General features: G+C 31.8%; 1 protein-coding gene across 10 annotated transcripts in view; it reads left to right on the forward strand.

The window, feature by feature from the left end:
- The window catches only part of Tab2 (TAK1-associated binding protein 2), a 94,055-nt gene that overhangs the window by 10,463 nt on the left and 58,751 nt on the right, over nucleotides 1-24,841 (forward strand). For 2 of the 10 annotated variants that reach the window (XR_013079719.1, XM_076765704.1), the window contains exon 2: nucleotides 11,828-12,055. The exons of 1 other annotated variant lie outside the window; for it this stretch is intronic. Coding sequence is in view for 2 of the 9 variants with exons in the window: in XM_076765704.1 (XP_076621819.1) it covers nucleotides 11,942-12,055 (114 nt within the window). In the remaining 7 variants the exon portion in view is untranslated. Of the gene's footprint in view, nucleotides 1-7,478; nucleotides 7,616-11,827; nucleotides 12,103-14,398; nucleotides 14,438-24,841 lie in introns of those variants that run through there. 7 more of the 10 variants (XR_013079723.1, XM_076765705.1, XR_013079721.1 and 4 more) reach the window with 6 other exon arrangements.

The raw sequence follows: 24,841 nt of genomic DNA on the forward strand, positions 1-24,841 counted from the left end.
ATTTTTCTATGTATTTCCGACAATAGTGGTACTCGTCGAAAAAATGTTTGAAACATAAAGATTTCTTATACCATGCACATTTATTATTGCCACGTCACCGCAAATATGGCATCTTGGTTCATTTTCAACAGAATAGCAATACTCAACAGGATTCTGGAATGCATTTGGTTTTTCATCTATACAGAGTATTCGGCCACCTCTGGAAAAAATTTTAATAGGAGATTCTAGAGGTCAAAATAAGACGGAAATCAAGAATACTAATTTGTTGATGGAGGATTCGTTAAAAAGTTATTAATGTTTAAAGCTTCGATCGTACTGAATTTTTTTTTAGAAAGTGGGTAAGATTTCGCGAGTAGATCTATTCACCAAAAATTATCGTAATTGACCCCCGCAACTGAAAATAATTTTTCCAGAACGATTTAAAATTTTTTAATTTTGTTGAAAAATTTCATACTTTCTCGAATTTTTTTCTCCAAAATGGGTAGGAATTTGTGGGTATGTTTATTCACCAAAAATGATTGTAATTGACCCCCGCAACCGAAAATAATTTTCCCAGAACATTTTGAAATATTTTTTTTTCGCTGAAAGGCCCTTTGACGATTTTTCTTAAACATTCGTTTTTAGTTTTTAATGATTTTGTTTGACACCTTACAGAAAAATTGTCTAATACTTTTTTGTAGGTACCCCTGGGCTCTGCTTCAGAAAAAAATTTCAATGAGATACCTTTACTATTGTAGGGGTTATGACCGTTTGAAATTTGGTCCATTTTTATGGGGTTTTTCTAAGTTCACGGAGTCAAGGAACAATTTTTTCAATATTGTTAGAATTCCTACATATTTTTCACCAAAATATCCGTTGTTTGCCGTTTGTAACATTAAAATCCCCTAATCCTTTCAGAAGTTATGATGTTTTAGAGATACGCATGAAATTTCGGGGGTGCATTTCTGGCCTCAGATTAGATTTTCGGTAAGGAATTTTTTTCTCGAAAATGCGTAGGATTTCGGAGGTATATGTAATGACTAAAAATGATTGTAATTGACCCTTGTAACTACATATAATTTTTTTAGAATAATTTAAAATTTTTTAATTTAATTTTGTTAACTTTTTAACGAAGCCTCCATCAATAAATTAGTATTTTTAATTTGCGTCTAATTTGGCCTCTAGAATCTCCCATTAAAATTTTTCCCAGGGGTGGCCGAACACCCTGTATACAACGCAATATGAATATTCCAATTTAAATAAAAATGCAACTGGTAATAATCTAGGTATTAAAATATAATATATTAAAAATAATAATAATTCTATATATTAATTGTTTTCATGCACTTAAAAATTCTAGTGTCCATTTAACTATAAAATTTAACAATTTGACAATGTTTTTATCAGAATTGAAATCTGAAATGTCAATTAAAAATTGTATAGTAATAGTTACTATATAACTATCTAAAAAATAAAGTACATAAACACTCTACTACAAATAAAACTAGTCTGCGAAGTATATTGAATGAAAAATGGCGAAATATCAAAGACGATTATTTAAAAGAAGTTATAGAGTCAATGCCAAAACGATTCTTAGAAGTCGTAATACAAACAGAATATCAATCTAAAAATTAACTATAGTAAAATATAAAAGTACAAGAAATGTGCCAATAATTTTCAGATACAAAACTATGTCAATAATTTTAAATTACAATTACACTGTTTTATCAGAGACGGGCAAAATTTCGGATAATAAATAACTATTAAAACCAACATATAACAATTAATTTGTGTTTATTCGATCGAATAGTTAAATTTGTAACCGTTTATTATGAAATATTTCATTTTACAATTGAAATTTTCATTTTCATTCAATACATTGACGTTAGTTTACCATGTCTAATGATATTCTCAAACTTGTTCAGATTATAATGTGAAATATAGAAATATTCGATAATTCAATGGTGTATTATTTTATAGCATTCCTAATTGAAGTAGCGTTATTTGCAATTTAATATCTATTGGGAGTCTCTCATTGTGAACAATATCGCTGGATAAAGAATTTATTTTTTATTTGTTTTACAAAATTTTTATTCACAGAAGAATTTTTTCCATGTTAGTGTTCTATTTGATATTTTTATCATTGAAGAATCTAAACTATTTCATAACGAAAAGATACTAAAACTCTCGTATTATCTTTTTATTTTTCTCATTACTATCAAATTTTCATCTGTGCTATTAATTTTATAACTCACTGTACAGTATCTACGCCAATGCTTCTTGGCCAGTTAAAAGAATCTTTTTCACCTTTTCGCCACGAAAAAATGTCCGCTTTGCCCTCTCTTAGAAACTCGTAATACACGAGTTATGTTAAATTAGTATTAGATATGCACAATTTGCGACGGGGTCAGGACAAATTTGATACGTTGTCGTGTTTCCGCGTCGAGTATCTACCTACGCGCGTTTATTTTGCATTTTCGTCATTAGCGTGTCGAAGATACCGACGTGTTGGCAAAGTCTACTGCGGGAGAGAGCAAAAACGTCTGCTTGCAAATTATTTCGAATGCTGTTCGGAAACGTTCAAAGGGATTGCGTTCCTGTGAAAACTCGATAAATGTCACTATTCCGGGTCCGGTCATGACCACTTATGGAATAGGAGAATCGTTTTTCGAATTTCATTGTACTTTGTCGACGCCTCGAACATAGAAGAGTCAGTAGCTAAAGAAGAAAGATGGATTTAGCACCCCAGTTTAAATATCCGTAACACATTACATTTCTGAAAATATTTCAGTTTGCACAAAATCTGAAATTATGTGCCAAAACGTGTTCAATTTCGAGTGAAATATCTCACTGTCAGTGAAGTTAGAGAAAGGTGTTTAATGGCACCTCGAAAACATGTGCGTATTTGTATCTTCGCAAGGTCAGTGGATAGTATACAGGATGTTCGGCGACACCTGGGAAAAATTTTAATGCGGGATTCTAGAGGTCAAAATAAAACGGAAATCAAGAATATCAATTTGTTGATGGAGGCTTCGTTAAAAAGTTATTAACAATTGAATTAAAAAATTTCAAATCGTTCTGGAAAAATTATTTTTGATTGCGGGGGTCCGAAATCCTATCCACTTTCGAGAAAAAAAATGGGGTAGGTGCTAAAATTTTTCAAATCGTTCTAAAAAAATTATTTTCGGTTGCAGGGGTCAATTACAATCATTTGTGGTCATTATACATATCCTCGAAATCCTACGCACTTTCGAGAAAAAAATTCCTTACCGAAAATCTAGGTGCCTAAATTTTTCGACGAAATTAAAAAATTTCAAATTGTACTAAAAAAATTATATGTAGTTACAGGGGCCAATTACAAGCATTTTTGGTCATTAGACATACCTTCGAAATCCTACCCACTTTCTAGAAAAAAAATTCGAAAAGGTGTGAAATTTCTCAACAAAATTAAAAAATTTCAAATCGTTTTGGAAAAATTATTTTCGGTTGCGGGGATCAATTACAATCATTTTTGGTGATTAGATATACCCCCGGAATCCTACCCATTTTCAAGAATAAAATTCCTTACCGAAAATATAATTTCAGGCCAGAAATGTCACTCCAAAATTTCTTACCTATCTTTAAAACGTCATAACTTCTGAATGGAATGGACGATTTCAATGTTTCAACAGGCAAATAACGCGTATTTAGGTGAAGAATATGTAGAAATTCCAAAAATATTCGAAAAGTTATTCCTTGACTCCGCAAAATGAGAAAAACCCTATAAAAATGGTCCAATTTTCAGACGACCATAACTCCTACAATAGTAAAGTTATCTCACTGAAATTTTTTTCTGAAACAGAGCTCATGGGTACCTACAAAGAAGTACTAAACAACTTTTCCGTACAGTGTCCAACAAATTTATTAGAAATGAAAAACGAATTTTTAAGAAAAATCGACAGGGGGTGGTAAGGTGCTGAAATTTTCAGCGAAAAAAGAAATTTCACATCGTTCTGGAAAAATTATTTTCGGCTCTGGGGGTCAATTACAATCATTTTTGGTCATTACGCATACCCCCGAATTCCTACGCATTTTCGAGCAAAAATTCGAGAAGTTGTGAAATTTTTCGACGAAATTAAAATATTTCAAATCGTTCTGAAAAAAATATTGTTAGCTGTGGGGGTCAATTACAATCATTTTTGGTGAATAGACATACCCCCGAAATCCTGTGCATTTTCGAGAAAAAAATTCAGTACGAGCGGAACTTTAAATGTTAATAACTTTTTAACGAAGCCTCCATCAACAAATTAGTATTCTTGATTTTCGACTTATTTTGGTCTCTAAAATCTCCCATTAGAATTTTTCCCAGGGGTGGCCGAACACTCTGTATATGGTTGTTTACTGAAAAGATACAGTTTTCAAAAAAGATAACTATTCAATAGTATTGAAATTGTTCGTCGTCACTTTGAGATTTTGATTCGGTTATCTGAAAGTCAACATATCATGCATGGTTCAATTTGCTTTTTGTTAATATTACTAGAATAAACATTTGTCGTTCCATTAAAAGAATGTTGATCTTGGAAAAAAACTTTTATTCTTCACAATACACTCCGTCCTTCACTTTGAAGTATCCGGTATGTTTTCGAGAATCTTTTTCGTATCATTGAAAGCTGCAGAAATACATATTTGATATTGTGATGCGATAGTAATATAAAATGTAATTTATTCAGGCCTAATAAACCATACAACGAAATTACAAAGTTAGCGAAGAAATGTTTTATAAAACTGTTTCCATAGTAATACATAAGCACGGGAGTTCCCCATGACCGACTGGCGAGCTTTACTTGGGGATTCCCCTACGGTCGACCATTACTCCAACTTTTTAACGAAGTCTCCATCAACAAATTAGTATTCTTGATTTTCATCTTATTTTGACTTCTAAAATCTCCCATTAAAATTTTTCCCTAGGGTGGCCGAACACTGTATAATTCATGCATTTACAACAGCTATGTTTAGGCAAAGTTCAAATACAATTTTTTTGTACCATTTTACTGTTTTTCGCAGAGGACTGCATTATGAATCCATTTGATCGGAGACATCCACATAATGCTTTCCTTCATTATAATCTACAATAATCTTTGGTTTTATTACAATATTCCCTCTTTTGCTGCATAATCACAGTTTTGTCAGAATGTTTCGTTGATAATAGGACATCACGCTTGTCCTTTCATTTTAATATTCTTAATCCATCATTGCTTTCCTTAGCAGTATATTCATATTCGCGGCGATTTGAATAGTTTAAGTAATCTTTGAAATTAAATGACGCGTCCTACAATATACCATGTTTGGAATTCCAAACACCCAGCTTCAGTAAAGCAGTAATTGTCGCATCAATGGCACACGAATAAGTGACTGATCGAAACACGATATGCAGTTACAACAAATTCCAGTAAAAAAAAATGACTACCACGGCGCGTGAAGCGTATACGGCCCACAATCAAATAAACGCAGCAATAGTAATATTAAGATGCCCATAATTGACTGCATAATAAATTTGTAAAAAATTCTTCATTTTACAATAACAATACCCAATGGCTTGAACGAGAAGTTCAGCATACGTCTCACGCGGCACGGAACGTGTTAAACGAAGGTGACGAAGGCAATACAGCTATAGTGAGTGTAAAAAGTATTCGTACACTAGTCAATTTGAACAAAAACTTTGCAGAACTTTGTTTATTACAAAAGTATGTTAACAAAAATATACATACATATTCTTAGAAATCTCTGAAACAAATGTCATTAACTATAAATTATTTATTTATATTTATTATGAAAATATTAACAAACTTCTAGAAATTGACTTAAAATATACGCGTAATAAGTATTCGTACAATCTTTGATTCGTAACATTCCACATAGAACGATTACAAGATAATCCATGATATGTAAACATACTTAGCATCAGTATGCCTGGAGACGCTGTCGGTATAGGTAGTATCCTAAATTCAAACATTATCAACGAAATTATTAGTAAAATGGGACGAAAACGCAAGGAAACCTCTGAAGAAGAAAGGAAAATTGTTATAAATTTACATAATAAGTGTAAAACACTGAGTGAAATTTCTAAAGTTTTAAATAGACCGAGGTCCACGATTTAAGGAATCATTGACAGATATGGCGATCGAAAAACTGTAAAAAATAATCCAAGAAATGGACGTAAACAAATAATAAATGAGTATATCGGCTGATGGATAATTCGAAAAATAAAGCAAAATCCAAAGATAAGTGCGGTGAAAATCACAGCTGAACTTAAAAATGATCTGGACATTAATGTATGCAGTAGCACAGTGCGTAATTTTTTACCGGATAGAGGATATCACGGCAGAGTAGTTCGTAAGAAATATTTCGTAAATGAAATTAATAGAAAGAAACGATTGCAATTCGCGAAAGAGTACGTTAATGTTTCTAAGGAGTACTGGAACCGTATTATATTTACTGATGAGAGTAAATTTAACATATTTGGGTCAGATGGACGATGTACAGTATGGCGGAAAAAAAACACCGAGTATGAAAAAAGAAATTTGAAGCCGACCGTAAAGCATGGAGGAGGATCAGTCACAGTTTGGGGCTGTATGAGTGCGAGCGGGGTTGGATCCCTCCATTTTATCGATGGTATCATGGATCACAAAATGTACATCGATATTCGAGACCATCACATTTCTTCGAAACAAGATTTAAAAAATGCACTTTTAGAGGAATGGAACAAAATTTCTAGTACTATAATCAAAAATTTAGTAAATTCAATGCCGCAAAGGCTTCAAGCGATTATACAATCTAAAGGAAATCCCACTAGATACTAAAATAGCAAATAGACTGATTTTTGTTACGTTTATGTACTAAAATCTATAGTTTTTGTTGTAAAATTAGAAGTGTACGAATACTTATTACACGTATATTTCACGCCAATTTCTGGAAATTTGTTAATATTTTCATAATAATTCTAAATGAATAATTTGTAGTTAATGACATTTGTTCCAGAGATTTCTAAGAATATGTATGTATGTTTTTGTTGACATATTTTTGTAATAAACAAAGTTCTGCAAAGTTTTTGTTCAAATTGACTAGTGTATGAATACTTTTTACACTCACTGTACGTCTCCGGTTACAATTCGCCTCACTGGTTCAAGGGGGATCCCCCTAGTGGTGGAGATAAAAATGTATCATTTACGGAACAGCTCTCGAGGACATTTATCTAGTTTTCTACATCATTCGGTTTGTAATGGAAACGGTGCAGCCGGTTTGAAAAGTAGTCGGTTAGAAAGCACCGACACTTAACATTTTCGGGCTCTTCCTTTTAGCGGATGGGATGCTCGTAGACGAAGGCGCGTGCCAATAAACAGTTTTCTCTCTGATTGATGTTTCACTCACCTGACACTTGGTACTGCCAGGTGCAAAACGAAGGGAGAAAGAGAGAAGGAAATTATTAATTCTAGCACTTTATTTTCTCGTATGGCCCCACGCCAAATGCGAATTGCACGCGCACAGTCTCTAACCTCTCAGTTTCTTCCTATCGAATGAACATCCTTCGATGTTACGCTAAACGTTCTCAAGTGTTTTGAATTCGAGAGCTACGTTAATGTTTGGACACTTGTACAAGGTAATTACTTATTTGATGGTACATCGTTTCACGCAAGTTTACTGTTTGTTCGCTGGTTATAATGGTTTGTGGTACATTTGTACGTTAGAAACCAAAATGCGTGCATGCGCAGTAGATCATTTTCTCGAATCGATGACATCGCGTAACGGATTTTTATTTTCGAGAAGTGTCGGGCAAAATTTTATTCGAATATCGAATAAAAGATTAAGTTAACAGCCTTTGTATGTACCTTGTCTTCGAATTTAAGCAACGCTTATTTTTCATTCTATTTTCTTTTTTACTCAATTCTGAGTTTTTTTTTAATGTATACAGTATTATTATTATTATTTTCGAATAATTTCATAGAAATGTAGATAATCAGTAAAACCAACGTATAATTGTCATAACAATTTTTATCCATTTGTTGCAGAGCACTTCATTCCATAATTTTATTTTATTTATGTATTTAATATCTTTATTACTCAGGACATACGACAGTAATATTTTATATAAACAGAGTAAAGGAAGAAGTTCAGGAATAAGACGGTTATTTCTAAACTTGACCCTGAATTAAAGAATTAAAACTTGTATTATTATTTAGAGATAATAGATAAATAATTATTTATAACGACTATAATAACGTTACTGTAAGAATTTTGTTCATCTCTACTCATAAGGTTCATAATTAACATGGATCGTGTCTTTGAGGAAAACATCTATGATCGTCCTTGTGTATTTATAAGTATGTATAAACGTAGCTTCAGCTCGCATTCGAACTTCCAGAGCTTGCGAAATCGATTCAGAGGCTCGGACGAACGAAAGCATCTTGCAAGTATTGCATAGAGAGTGAACAGTATTTCGGATAATTCGATTGGATTTTCATAAATCTGTCGACAGGGTCGGGGAGATTTAGCGTAACTTTGCGCAACGCGCACACGTGAGTGCACCTGTAGGGAGAGACGCGCATGCGCGTTCGCGTGGGAGCGTGGCACGCGCAGTGCCGGCTAATTATGTAGCACTCCTACGTGGCATGCGGCACAGGTGTCCACCGTTTCATTACTCGTTGCTAATTCCGTAACGTACCGGGTGTTTCGGATTTATCGACCTTTGAAATTTAACCACCGCTCAAAGCAAACCTTTCGCAAACGTATCTTTGAACTCGAACAAATTCCAGGACGAATTCCTTGGCACTTGCCTCTCATTGTTTAACACTATTTTTATTATTAACCCCTTGGCGTACAATGACGAGTCTGACTCGTCGCAAGTTCCTTATTTCAAATTCCGCAATAACAAGGCAACACTCGTCATGAAGTTTAATATAGATATTAAAATCAGCAGATTTTAACATTTGCAAATTATGCAATAAATATACAAATACATTTATCATGAGGATTGCATGTATGAACAAATTCAGACGAGATTAAATAGTATACGTTTGAGAAAATACTTGTAATTAAATCGTACGCCAAGAGGTTAACGGAATTGAAATTACAAGGCGATTTGCGCGACAGAGGTTCTCAACCTGACTGCTAGACTCCTAAAAGGACGATCTATTCGGGAGACAGTAAAATAATAATATTCGATAATAATACGTATATCGTGAAGATTAATATAAAGAGATTGCGTGTCGGGGTATACAGGGTGTTTGGTTACTCCTGGGAAAAATTTTAATGGGGGATTCTAAAGGCCAAAATAAGACGAAAATCAAGAATACCAATTTGTTGATGGAGGCTTTGTTAAAAAGTTATTAACGTTTAAAGTTCCGCCCGTACTGAATTTTTTTCTCGAAAATACGCAAGATTTCGGGGATATGTCTATTCACCAAAAATGATTGTAATTAACCCCCGCAACCGAAAATAATTTTTTTAGAACGATTTGAAAAATTTTTTTTTCGCCGAAAAATATCACCATCTATCCGATTTTTTTTCTCGAAAGTGAGTAGGATTTCGGAGTTATGTGTATTCACCAAAAATGATTGTAATTGACCCCCGCAACCGAAAATAATTTTTTTAGAACAATTTGAAATTTTTGAATTTAATTGTTAATAACTTTTTAACGAAGCCTCCATCAACAAATTTGTATTCTTGATTTTCGTCTTATTTTGGCCTCCAGAATCTCCTATTAAAATTTTTCCCAAGGGTGGCCGAAGACCCTGTATAAGAGAAAATTCATAAATGCTTTGTTAAGAAGTTATGACAAAAATATGAAATGTGATGTTTTTCTAGTTACTAAACAAACAAATTTACTAAAAGTTTGTTTAAAGAGAGCAATTGCTAGTTGCGGCACGAAACAATATTTTTAGCGTAGAATTATGTGGATAACTTAAACATTTCTTCATCAGAGTTTAGTTTTTATTATTTATCTTGGATGCTGAAATATTCTTTGTTCGATGATAATTTTTTGTTGTCATTAAATTTTTTTTCTTATTTTAATGTCCTCAATCTCAGTCCAGTTTCATAGGTCGTATTGTTGTTGTAACTTCTTGACAAAGCATTTATGAATTTTTTGTTATATAACATTTTAGTCTTAGCTTTACTTGTAGAACACACTGCTGAAGTGTGTACGGAAAAATGCGGAACACCCTGTATATCTTTCCTTATAGCAATAATGAAAAGTTAATTTACATTCATATACAGGGTATTCGGCCAACCCTGGGAAAATTTTTAATGGGAGATTTTGGAAGTCAAATTAAGACGAAAATAAAGAATACCAGTTTGTTGATTGAGGCTTCGTTAAAAAGTTATTAATGTTTAAAGTTCCGCCTGTAGAACGATGCGCTATCACGCGTACATACGCAGCTGTTCGCAGATTACGGTTGCACAGGCGGACTTTAAACATTCATAACTTTTTAACGAAGCCTCAATCAACAAATTGGTATTCTTGATTTTCGTCTTATTTTGGCCTCCAGAATCTTCCATTAAAATTTCTTGATTGAGGCTTCGTTAAAAGTTATTGAAATATTAAATTAAACAATTTCAAATCAATCTGGAAAAATTATTTTCGGTTGCTGGAGTCAATTATAATCATTTTTGGTGAATAGATACACCTCCGAAATCCTATGTACTTTCGAGAAAAAAATTCTGTATCGAAAATATACTGTGTGGCCAGAAATGTTTCCCCGAAATTTCATGTATATGTTTAAAAAATCGTAACTTCTGAACGGATTGAAGGATTTTAATGATTCAAAAATCAAACAATGCGTATTAATCGAGCTGTAGTGCCTTAAAAAAATGGGCCAAAAAAATACATTGGTTGTAAGGTGTACTCGTATACCTTGTCTGTGGTAAGGTCGGTGTTATTTTCTTTCTCTAAACTTACGTGTATTAAGAAAACGCTCTGTTACTCTTATCTACCCTTTGCAATATACAGGGTGTTCGGTCACTCCTAGGAAAATTTTTAATGGGAGATTTTGGAAGACAAAATAAGACGAAAATCAAGAATACCAATTTATTGTTCGAGGTTCTATTAAAAAGTTATTAACGTTTAAAGTTCCACCTATAACGGTGCGCTATCACGCGTATGCAGCTGTACGCAGATTGCCGTTCTACAGGCGGAACTTTGAACGTTAATAACTTTTTAATGAAATCTCAATCAATAAATTGGTATTCTTGGTTTTCATCTTATTTTGTCCTCTAGAATCTCCCATTAAAATTTTTCCCAAGGGTGACTGAACACCCTGTATATTGCAAAGGGTAAATAAGAGTAGCAGGGCATTTTCTTAATACACGTAAGTTTAGAAAAACAAATAACACTGTCAATGGGACAAATCAGTCAATGTGTCCCAAAATGTCACACTGAATAAAACTGTCCCTATTTCCAAAATCATACAACAGCTTTGAAAATCAATATGTAGCTATCCCTAGTATAGTATTATTGATTTCTAGTAATAAAATAATTAAATTGCGAATAGAAAAAAACTTGGGTTGAAAGGGTTAACCTTTCAAAACTTACCGAAGTCCAAAATATTCAGGACTTCCAAGATTTTAAGGCTTCGAATCAGATTCGAAATTATTTGAATTTTTCTTTTACAAATCGATTCGAAACGTTCCAAATCCCATCGCTAACCGTGAGACGCGTTCCCCCTTTATTCGATCGAACTCGTATCTTACAGAAATTATTTTTTCGTCTGTCGAGACTATTCTGGGAGGGTGAAATTGATAAACTATCGAGATAAAAACGAATAAGGACCGCCGTAATACACATTCATTCGTCTTCTCGCTGTCCGATGAACAGAGTCAGTGATCGTGTCTCATCATCGGCTGTTTCTATCAACGAATCGCATGAACTGGTGTAACGAGAGAACCTGGCACCCGCAGGTAGGCCTTGCCAGGAGGATGGGGGCCCACGATGGGGGAGTGCCATTGCTCTAACATCGCTATCATGCAGCTGTTCCATGAGCTGAAGCAGCAGTTCCCTGCGCTCCCTGATCACGTCGTCTCCCAGTGCATCGCCCAGGTACAGGTGCTCTTTGTCCGCCACGCTGCTCTCGGAAACTCGATCCAGAATAAGTACAGTACTTCAGTGTTGTACAGGTCGTAACTAATCTGCATTTGGTAGACAGATCGGTGTTGAAACGGACGATTGGACTCCCGGGTAACACCGATTTCTCTGCGACTAAGGTCTGGTAAGCGAAGGAATCGACTCGAGAGACTTCCTATCAAGTACTTCATGGAGAGGAACTCTTTTATTTCTTATGTCTAGAATGCACACACTTGGCGTTCATTACAGAGTTTTCAAAAGCCACCATCGAGTGTAAGAACCCTTTTATGGCACAGTATACAAAATAGGGGTTCTTTTACGGAGAGTGATAAAACAATTTCTTAAATGAAAGATCTTTTGTTTGCCCGTGTAAAAGAGCTTCTTTCTCTTGATATGAATTTTTAACCTAATCGCCAAGAGTAAAACTTTCAAGTATAATGTAGCAACAAGACTGAGATATCGAGGACTCCCGTTTTTGAAATCTGTTCCTCCAATTGAGTCGATTTGTTTACTAGCTGGACCATAGGACCAGAGGTCGGCAAAATGCGGTCCGTAAATAGTATATTTATGGTCTGTGAATCCGTATTTAACCCGTCGAGTCGATACGTATTTGTCAATTGAATTAAAACGAAATAATTTAATTTTAGAATTCCATTCTTCCCATTAATAAATATGCATTTTATGGATTTCTCATTTAAAAAGTATACAGGGTGTTCGGCCACCGCTGGAAATAATTTTAATGGGAGATTCTAGAGGTCAAAATAAAACGAAAATCAAGAATATCAATTTTTGACTGAGGCTTCATTAAAAAGTTATTAAAAAATTAAAATAAAAAATTTTAAATCATTCTGAAAAAATTATTTTTGGTAGGGGAGCTTAATTACAGTCATTTTCGGTAAATACACATATCCCTGAAATCGTATCCACTTTCGAGAAAAAAATTCGAGTAGGTACTGAAATTTTTCGACAAAATTAAAAAATTTCAAATCATACCAAAAAAATTATATTTAATTACAGGAGTCAATTACAAGAATTTTTGGTGAATAAACATAGCCCGAAATCCTACGCACTTTCGAGAAAAAAATTCTTTACCGAAAATATAATATGTGGCCAGAAATGTTTACCCAAAATTTCATGCGCATCTTTAAAACACAATAATTCCTGAACGGATTGGAGGATTTTAATGTTTCAAAATGCAATCGACGCGTATTTTAATGAAGAATATGTAGAAATACCAAAACTATTCGAAAAGTTGTTCCGTAACACCGTAAAGTGAGAAAAACCTAAAACTGGTCCAATTTTCAAACGGCCATAACTCCTGCAATAATGAATATATTCCAATGAAACTTTTTTCTGGAGTAGTGCTCATGGGTACCTACAAAAAAGTATTAGACAATTTTTCTGTAGAGCGTCAAACAAATTTACTAAAAATGCAAAACAGATTTTAAAGAAAAATCGATAGGGGGTAGGTGCTGAAAGTCGACAAAATTAAAAAATTTCTTTCGGTTTGGGGGGTGAATTACAATAATTTTTGGTAAATAGACCTACCCACTTTCTAGAAAAAAATTCAGTACGTGCGAAACTTTAAACGTTAATAACTTTTTAACGAAGCCTCCATCAATAAATTAGTATTCTTGATTTTCGTCTTATTTTGGCGTCTTGAATCTCCCATTAAAATGTTTCCCCGGTGGCCGAACACCCTGTATAGTATTTGATCCTTCAAAAAAATAGTTTGCTGATCCCTGCCATGGACAATTATGCGCGCTACTCGTTGGATCGAGGACTCTGGAAAGGGCTACCCAATTGCATAAAGTGTTCTCGTAACCAGTCTGCAAAGATCTGTCCTGTTTGCTCATTCGTCATTGCTAAAAAAACAACAGCACGATAACGACTAACCCTATATACACATGAACATCATAATAACCCTCGCGTTGTGAATTAACGGCGTATAACACATATCCTTCCTCCCGTTGCACGAGCGTGGAACCTGTGTTCATTGTACTATGTACGTCCTGTGTGTTAAGCGTTTGTATTTTGTTCCTTTTATTTTAACAACGCACTCGGAAACAACGGTATTCTTTAACCAGCTCTAATCATTTGCGATAGTAACGATCAGCGACGGAAGTTCTGAGGTTTTTGGTTTCAAGGAATTATCGAGTACACCCCGTAATAGGACATAGTAATTACACGGTATAGTTGTCACGGAAATCTCAGAATTATCCGGAACAATGTCCACGAAAGCCTCAAACTTTTAACCATTTGCGGTCCGTCTGTCTCGTCACAGGTTCAACTTACTGCGAAGAATACTTTAGGATTTAAACAAGTATTCTTCCGTACTTCATGGAACAAGTCAGTCTGCGAAAGGTAACAAAAGTCACAGCTAATGTTAGTCTATGTTAATATGTTCACTGTCCCGTGATCCCAGACGTGGGTTAGGACTGTTCTCATTCAGGAGTCTTGCAAGTAGAATACCTCCAACTGTACCACTTCAATTTTAACGCTCTTTTATAAAATGATAGAATATTTCTAATGGTATTAAATGAAATATGTGGAAAAAATAATTCATATACGAACGGTTAATTGGAACATTAATTTGGCATTAGATTTGCAATCAGCGACTCTAAAAATCTTGATATACTAATCTTGGTGCAAATCAAAGAGCTATTTCATATTTTTGTGCTACCAGATCGCCATTCTCCATGTTTTACTCTCAAGCAGATTGCAAGGCTTTGGTGTTACCGATTTAGTTCAAATTTTGCAGAGTAATGTATTTGATCCCCCTATTTATGAAGCTGTATAATTATATGGGCCATTAACTAATGGTTTATCAAATACTTGCAATTAAAAATTCACCATTTCATAAATACAATTCTATTCAAGATGGTCACATCTAATGATCTACTTTATCGACAAGTCAGAACCGTCCACAGTGAGCCCAAGTTCAAATCCAGGGCAAATGAGAATGATTTATTTTTTCTTTTCTATTTCTTATCAATTTTTTTACATATAAAGGCAAATAATGGATTTTAAATAAATTATAAATAAAATGAGAATGAAAAATTTAGACCCTAGTCTACAATTCTCAATGGGGATTTCCCGGGGATTTTCAAACTTTTTTAAGTATGAAGCCCACTTCAAATATTACGTACAGAGTCGAAAACGTTTTACTTAGTTGAATTTTTCTTTCATCATGTTAGCAGTGGATAATTCTTATAATAAACAAGTATGAGTCAGGTTTAAAATTAAAATAACAAACGCTTCAGTACTTTCCATGTTGGCTTGTGGAATCCTCATAAATATCATACGGAGCCCTAGAGTTCCGCGGAGCACAGTTTGAGAACCACTGACCTACGTCATTACACGTGGTAACCATTTAGAATGGAATCGTATTTAAGGAATTTTTAATTGCAAGTATCTAACAAATTATTAGTGATCCATGTATAACTTCATAAATAGGAGGACTAAATCTATCACTCTGCAAAATTTGAACTAAATAGGTAAACCTAAGGCCTTACAATCTCCTTGTAAGTCAATTTTTAGTACATAAAATTACAGCTTTGCTACTACACAAATTATGAACTTAACATACTACTTATCACATACAAAAATGTCCCCTTTCTCCCAGACTAATAAGAAGAATGTATTCTAACATCCTACAAAAGATCGTTAAAATCAAAGAAGTACAGTTGGAGTCCTCCCTTTATTAGACTCGTGTATTGTAGGGAGAAAGAAAGACTGAAACTGTAAGGGGTAGTTAATCGTATTGGGTCAGACATTTAAATCAGCTTTCGTAATCATTATTACTCACGAAAAATTACGTGACTCTATCCACATTTTACCGTCTGCATTGTTCTTAACCTGAAACTGATCTTCTTTTCTCCTTATAATACAATGATTCACGGTCAAAATAGGTCATAGTGATTTTAGAATTACGACATATTTAGGATGTCCCAGTTATCTTGACAATTTTAAATAATTTTATTGTTCATAATGATACGAAAAAGTAATTCAGGAATATAGTGTGTGCTTCAGAGGGGAAAATATGGTAAGTAAAAGTTTGTTCCCAAGATTATCGTTTTCAAGATTTCAAAGCCAGGCTCAACAATTTTGAGAAAATGACACTTATGAGAAACACGTTGTAAAATTTCAGTGAAATGTTATATTTAAGCTTTATATTCTCGACTCAAGATCTGATTAGATTTTGAACAAAATTGGTACATTGATAATGATGGATTTTGTACCTTTTTTTTGGTCTTGTTAACATACAGGGTGTTCGGCCACCCCTGCGAAAAATTTTAATGGGAGATTCTAGAGGCCAAAATAAGATGAAAATCAAGAACACCAATTTGTTGATTAAGGCTTCGTTAAAAAGTTATTAAAAAATTTAATTAAATAACTTCAAATTGTACTAAAAAAATTATATTCGATTGCAGGGGCCAATTATAGTCATTTTTAGTCAATAGACATACCCCCGAAATCCTACGCATTTTCGAGAAAAAAATTCATTACTGAAAATATAATGTCTGACCATAACTGTCTGTTACCCTGAAAATTGAAAAGTTTCAAATCATTCTGAAAAAATTATTTTCGGTTGCGGGGGTCAATTTCAATCATTTTTGGTGAATACACATACCCCCAAAATCCTACGTACTTTCGAGAAAAAAATTCTTTACCGAAAATGTACTGTGTGGAAATGTTTCTATAACTTTTTAACGAAGCCTCAATCAACAAATTAGTATCCTTAATTTTCGTCTTATTTTGGCCTCTAGAATCTCCCATTAAAATTTTTTCTAGGGGTGGCCGAATACCCTGTATATGTATATTTCTTGTAAATATAAAAAGAGGTTTGAAATAAATGTTAAAGAGAATGAAATATTAATTAAAAAAGTTAAATAATATTTTCCTCTATTCTCTAATAAAATCAAAATTAAATGAAATCTAAGTTTTTTCCTATATTTTCAGCAATTCGTAACTACACAAAGCTTTAAATACAATTTCAATATTCTTGATTTTCGTCTTATTTTGGTGTGTTAATAGATTTAATAAATAGATTTGTGGGTATCTGCGAATATGTATAATAATAGGAATTATTAAATATACTTTTTTGTTGCTCACATTACATTTAAAAATATCATTATTATCCTTTCAGTGATTTGAAATAACAATAGTTATTACATTATAAAGATTAAATTTTTCAATCCTTTGAAATCACTATTACATTTGTATGACATACAAATATATTGTATTACAAGCTTTCTTTGCTAAGCTATCTTTACAAACTTTCAAGCGATGGTGGAAGTGCTACCAAATGTTAGTGAAAATACCAAAATGTAGTTGAGAATAAGATTTATACGATATACTTCTTCAAACTTAAAAGATTATATTTATATTGTAAAGTAATTTTATAATAATTTATATTGTATTAAAATTACATACAAATCTTTATGATCAAAGTAAACTGTTTATTTTCTACAAAGTTTATAATGTTCAAACATAAGAGTATTTTTTAAAAATGTATAAAATATAAATTTTAATGACCTACAATTTTAAATAATGACTTACAATTATTTTCGTGAACATAATTCTATTTTTGGAAAAATGTACTACCTCATGTGTACCACATATGTGGTAGCACCAAACAGCAAAAGAATATTTTTTACAATATTTTTTTTTACTGTCCTATACTAAACATATTATAAGTTAAAAACTGCTACCTAGAAACACTGAACTTGGTTTATTTTATTTAATCGTTAAATATTGGTATTCACACTCTTTCTACACAGGGTGTTCGGCCACCCCTGCGAAAAATTTTAATGGGAGATTCTAGAGGCCAAAATAAGACGAAAATCAAGAATATCAATTTTTCGTTTGAGGTTTCGTTAAAAAGATATTAACAATTAAATTCAAAAATTTCAAATCGTTCTGGAAAAATTATTTTCGTTTGCGGGGGTCAATTACAATCATTTTTGGTCATTACACAAACCCTCGAAATCCTACGCAATTTCGAGAAAAAAATTCCTTACCGAAAATCTAATTAGGTACCTAAATTTTTCGACGAAAAAAAAATAATTTCAAATCGTTCTGAAAAAATTATTTTCGGTTACGAGGGTCAATTATAATCATTTTTGGTGAATAGACATACCCCCGAAATCCTACCCACTTTCTAGAAAAAAATTCGAGAAGTTGTGAAATTTTTCGACGAAATTAAAATATTTCAAATCGTTCTGAAAAAAATATTGTTAGCTGTGGGGGTCAATTACAATCATTTTTGGTGAATAGACATACCCCCGAAATCCTGCGCATTTTCGAGAAAAAAATTCAGTACGAGCGGAACTTTAAATGTTAATAACTTTTTAACGAAGCCTCCATCAACAAATTAGTATTCTTGATTTTCGACTTATTTTGGTCTCTAAAATCTCCCATTAGAATTTTTCCCAGGGGTGGCCGAACACTCTGTATATGGTTGTTTACTGAAAAGATACAGTTTTCAAAAAAGATAACTATTCAATAGTATTGAAATTGTTCGTCGTCACTTTGAGATTTTGATTCGGTTATCTAAAAGTCAACATATCATGCATGGTTCAATTCGCTTTTTGTTAATATTACTAGAATAAACATTTGTCGTTCCATTAAAAGAATGTTGATCTTGGAAAAAACTTTTATTCTTTACAATACACTCCGTTCTCCATTTTGAAGTATCCAGTATATTTTCGAGAATCTTTTTCGTATCATTGAAAGCTGCAGAAATACATATTTGATATTGTGGTGCGATAGTAATATAAAATGTAATTTATTCAGGCCTAATAAACCATACAACGAAATTACAAAGTTAGCGAAGAAATGTTTTATAAAACTGTTTCCATAGTAATACATAAGCACGGGAGTTCCCCATGACCGACTGGCGAGCTTTACTTGGGGATTCCCCTACGGTCGACCATTACTCCAACGTAAAGCGCCATTCTGCGGCCATAAGCGTGCCATAAATATTGTCACGATAACTGAGGCACTCTGTATACAGGGTATTCCATCTGAAGAATTAGAAACTATTTTTTTGGGAAGTATTTGGCATAAGAAAAAGATTATGTTGCAGTATGATACAGAGGATATTTTTATATGACTTTTTACAATATGGCGATTGAGCCTCCCAGGGAATATTGAACTCTTCAATTTTGTCAATGGAATGCCACATAAATGTTTGCAGTTCTAAATAACTTTCACCATTTCTAACATTTTTTTTATTTTTCATAGTTAAAATATTGCAATGAGAAACAGTATTGCAAGAGTAAAAGTGTATGCATAAATTCAATGACATTTCATTGAAGAGATTAGATTAGGGACTCGTTAGTTGTGCTTACGCATCACCTAAAATATTCCTTTATATCCTAATGCTGCGTAACAAATTTGATATTTCTAATACTTTTCGAGGAAGTAGACTGTAATATTTCAAGACATATACCCTAATATTATAAAATATTAATTCGAATGTTTCTTATTTAGCCAATGTTGAATATGTAACAATGTATGTAGGGTGTTTATTTAAAAAATTATTGTCGAAACATTCTGAAAATAATACATTTTTAAGAAAAACGTTCAATACAAAAGTTTCTTGGTTTCAAGAGGAGAAATACCTATTCTATTTATCAAGAGGAGAAATATCTATTCTATTTATTTTATATTTACGAAATATTTTCAAGGTTATTTAAAGCTTAACTTTTTTTTTTATGGAAACGTATATTTTTATTTACAGATTCTTATTTCACTGAGAAAGAGAAAAACACTTTTTTACGTGACTTTTTTTATCACACTTCGTGTTGAAAATTTTTACGAAAACATTTGAAGAAAGCATTCAAAACAAAACCAATAAATATTGAAGATTTAGAAATGGAATAATAGGGGAATATAGAAATATGAAAAAAGAAACTGTAAGAACAGTGAGAAGTGAATTTCAAAACAGACTGTACTGTCGCTTACCACAAAATATGCTATGAAAATTGTAGAAAATTATTGTGTCATTTTATTTGCAATAGAAAAATCATGCAAAAAAATGTTGTTATTAATATAATTTTATCATCATTTAATTAACAAAAAAATTGAAATGTATATTTCGTTTGTATGGCTTCATTTTCCATCTTGTATTTCGAGAGTAAGTAAAATGAAAAATTTTTTATTTTATTAAATATTTTTTTAAAATGAAGTCTAATAAAAATATGTCTCATATTGTCTTTCTCCATAGAATAAAAATCCATGAATAGAAATACACGTTTCTATTTTTAAAAGAAACAAAGTTGACTATCAAATAATCCTATCATTAAATCGTAAAATCTTTCTAACTCCAATATGTATTATTTGATTTCAATGAAATTTATGTATTTTATTTTTAAATGTTCTCTATATACACTACATATGATAATTTCAAAATATCCGCTACACTATACAATCTGTGTACCTTTTAATTATAAATATGTCATTGTTCGAATATTTTCCTGTACCTCTGTACATACATACATGAAAATTAGAAATTTTTAATTAACCTCCATTTTTTCGGTTTCACGCCTCTAATAACATTAAAAAAGTGTTCAATAATTGAAATAATTTACAATGCAATTAATAAGAAAGTAAACTTCAATGGAAGAGTGTAATTTGGTGATTTTTCAACTCAAAAACAATAAAAATCTGTGGATAATAATACAGCTTTATTTTACTAATAATTGAATTTGTATCTTACTGTTGGGATTGTGTTTGGTTCATTCTAAACAATTCTAAACAACTCATTATTATTTCAATTTTAACAATGAACGTACATAGGTATTTTACACGTGTTCTCTCACAACGCCATTACACACTACAGCGCACTCTACCACGGGATTCCCCCTCATATCTCCGTTCCAACGCTACCAACTACAATTAGTAAAAATAACTACACAATTACTTCTGATTTCTATGATATGCTTTATAAAATAATTAATGGACGATACTCGTTGTTGTCGGTTTTCCACTGTAGTTTCAATTTCGTTTGCATTTTTATAATTAATTTATATACTTTGTTGCATTTTACACTTTGGCTAATTAAAGAACATTCGAATTGATATTTGTGTTGTATAATTTAAGATGAACGATCTCATATTTTCATACATATGTACAAATTGAAGCACATGTCATACTCGTATAAATAATACATTTTATGAAAAATTGTTATATATAAAAGTTGTTGTATGGTTACGGCGGGGTCACACGGTTCAAACCAAAATTCAAAAGAACATAAGATCCTGAATAAAATTGTATAATCTATTATTAGCCATAAACTTAGTAGTAAACGTTAGACAATTTACTTCGTGTAACAAGATGGAAATTGAATATCGTCAAAAATTTCAAAGAAATAACAGTGTGCTTACCAGCGCTTTAATGTTAATTCATTGCGATCTTATAGGTATATTATTATCATTATGGACAAGCATACTCATTAGTTTACAATATTTACATTTTACATGTGAAATTAGATGCTAATAATCGACCAACAAAATACAAAAAACAATAGGTAATTACGTAAAATTATTAGAAAATGATGACCTTGGATTTTGAAAAGAAAATATTATTCATTGTGAAATTATTAATAAAAAATATAATTTTTATTTAAGAATCTTAAATTCATTGCACTTATCTGTCATATTAATAAATTTCAAAATTAAATATTTTTAATTTTTATTATTTTAATACTTAATGGTAATTCATTAAATGAATGATCTAAAGGAGAATAATTTTGTAATCATTTTAAGGAACATTGATTAAATTTAAAATTAATTAATCGTTTAGAAATTAATCTTTCTAAAATAATAGAAATTAACAAAATTAAACTACGTGTATAATAATATGTGATGTTATTAGGAATAAGTTTTCGAAGCTAATTATTAAGGATTGCTGTCACATAAATTCTTAGCTATAATAAATATTTTTGTTATAAGATCAACGTTTAAAAGAATAATTTTAAAATAATGAATTCTAAACAAAGACAAACTGCGAATGAATCTGCAGTAAGCATTAAAATTAATCGATTTTAAGATAGAAAAGTCACAAATCATTAAATAAGTCGAGAAAAATTTATATCCGTGATTTAGTATCGATAATATTGAAACTTCTGTATTGAAGCTCTTCATAACACGGAGAAAATATCTCTTTAATAGGATTTAATAGGCAGTTTTAATCAAAATTTGACATGTTTTTTAATTTTAATACAAAAAATGCAACATTCCATTTGTGAAAATGAAATTTACCTTCATATCTTCGACACGTGCTCATCTATGAAAAAAAGTGTTCACTATACAGGGTGCTCGGACACCCCTGAGAAAAATTTTAATGGGAGATTCTAGAGGCCAAAATAAGACGAAAATCAAGAATACCAATTTCTTGACTGAGGCTTCGATAAAAAGTTATTAAAAAATTAAATTAAAAAATTTCAAATCATTCTGAAAAAATTATGTTTGGTTGAGGAAATCAATTACAATCATTTTTGGTGAATACACATACCCCCCAAATCCTACCCACTTTCGAGAAAAAAATTCATTACTGAAAATATAATATCTGACCATAACTGTCTGTTACCCTGAAAATTGAAAAGTTTCAAATCATTCTGAAAAAATTATTTTCGTTTGCGGGGGTCAATTTCAATAATTTTTGGTGAATAGATATACCTCCGTAATCCTTCGAATTTTCGAGAGAAAAATTCAGCATGGACGGAACTTTAAACGTTAATAACTTCTTAACGAAGCCTCCATCAACAAATTGATATTCTTGATTTTTGTCTTACTTTGGCCTCTAGAATCTTCCATTAAAATTTTTCCCAGAAATTTGAAAAAATTGAATTTCTCATTTCTTCTTCGTTACATTTGTTTACATTATATTAATATGGATTTAAAAAAATGTTAAAAGCTTTAGCTTAAGCCACTTTCATAATTATAATGCCCTCTTTGAAACCATGCAACTTTTGTGTACAATAATTTTTCATACAACGCATTATTTACAAGTGACTCAATGTGTGCCTGATATATATTTTACTGTGTGCAGTATTCTCCTGATAAGTGTGAAAATCTTGAGACCGATATTCACATTCAGGAAAAGGATAGTAAGCGAAAGAAAAAAATGAACTGATTGTTGAGGCAGCCGTCGAAACTTAAAAGCCATTTTATCGCTTATAAAATTAATACCATTGTATTAATTTCATTTTTGTTTATCTTTTTCTAAAATTTTTTTACTACTGCATTTGTAAGTTCTTCCTGATTAAAGTAAGACTAAATATAAAAAGCCCAAACATTTATTTTGGGAATACTGTATATTCTAATTCTAAAAGCAGTATATGATCGATTTTGACTATGAACCGCTGTATGGATTAGGACAAAGAGGCGTTCCATGCCAAATCGTATACTTTTTAGAGCAACATTTTGTATTTGGATGAATTTTGGATGTGTTTGCAGTCCTTAATGATATTTAAATGTGTATCGAAGGATTTTTCGAAATTTTGAAAATTGTTGATTGTACAGCTATTTGAATAATAGTACAAACGTTTGCTCAATAAATTATAACTATTAAATTGCCAATGAAATGAGAATGAGCTTGTAAAAGACTCTCAAATAAAAATTAATTCATTTAAAAAAAATTTCTTTAACTTTATGTACAATTCTTTTACAGAGAGTCTAGTTTTTGATAGTTAGGAGATATTTTAAAATCTGAAAATAGTACTGTGTATCCTCTTTACAGAATAATTTTTAAGAAAGGTAACAATTTAATATTATCCATATGAGGAGTAATTGAAGTTTATCGAAACGATTAGCCTGCTTGTGTTGTACAATATGGTCCATTAGAAACAAGGTATTTTAATATTTTAAATAATAAAAAATTGTAATAAAATCTTGTAAATCAAAGTTGAATCTTTTTGAGGGGATCGTACCATGGTGGCAATAGTTTCTCTGTAGATGAAAGTGTAGAAGAGATTTGAAGGTCTTTTCCATTTTTTAAAGTTTAATGACCTATTTTTAATAAAAGTATTAAAGCGTTTCTATTATAGAATTAATATTTTCCGAGATATTCAATTTTCAAAATATTACAATTCCATCTCGAGTGACCTTGAATTAAGGAGGTATTGCTGTCTAGACTGTCAATTTCACGGCCCTTTTTGTGATTTTTTTTTTAATGATAGATAGGTTGTTTTGTACTGAGACTTTGTAGATATATTTATTCATCTTATAAGCGTGTACAATATTTTTTTCGTGGAAAAATATTAAAAATCGTGGGAATTATAACTTATTTAATGGCTCTTTTGGCAAAGGTGCTCCAATGGCTTCCAGGATTCCAAATAATTTGAAACAGAGGGGGTTAAAGTATCTTCATAAGGAAGGTTGTAGTTACAACAGGAACTAGGGAGAAGTCAAAATCCTGATAAATAAAGAAATGGCGAGGCTTCAAGTTTCGAATTTCTATTTGTTAATCGTTCTTTTGTCTTTAGCGTATCAAAAAAAAATAGTAAAACTCAATATTTTTTTAAATCTCTAGTTCCAGCTATAAAGGCGTGTCTGCTGAATATTCTCACCAAATTTGAAGTCAATCGGTTTGCTAGATCTTGAAATATCATGTAAGCCAGTTTAAATGCGTTTTTTTAAACAAGAAGCTATAACTCCTGCAATTTTTAATAGTTTTTGATGAAAAAAATACTGTATATACCTATAAGACAAATAAATATATCTGCAAAATGTCACAGCAAAACAACCTACCTGTCGTTAA

Source organism: Colletes latitarsis, chromosome 5, assembly GCF_051014445.1.
Source record: "Colletes latitarsis isolate SP2378_abdomen chromosome 5, iyColLati1, whole genome shotgun sequence".
Classification (NCBI taxonomy): domain Eukaryota; kingdom Metazoa; phylum Arthropoda; class Insecta; order Hymenoptera; family Colletidae; genus Colletes; species Colletes latitarsis.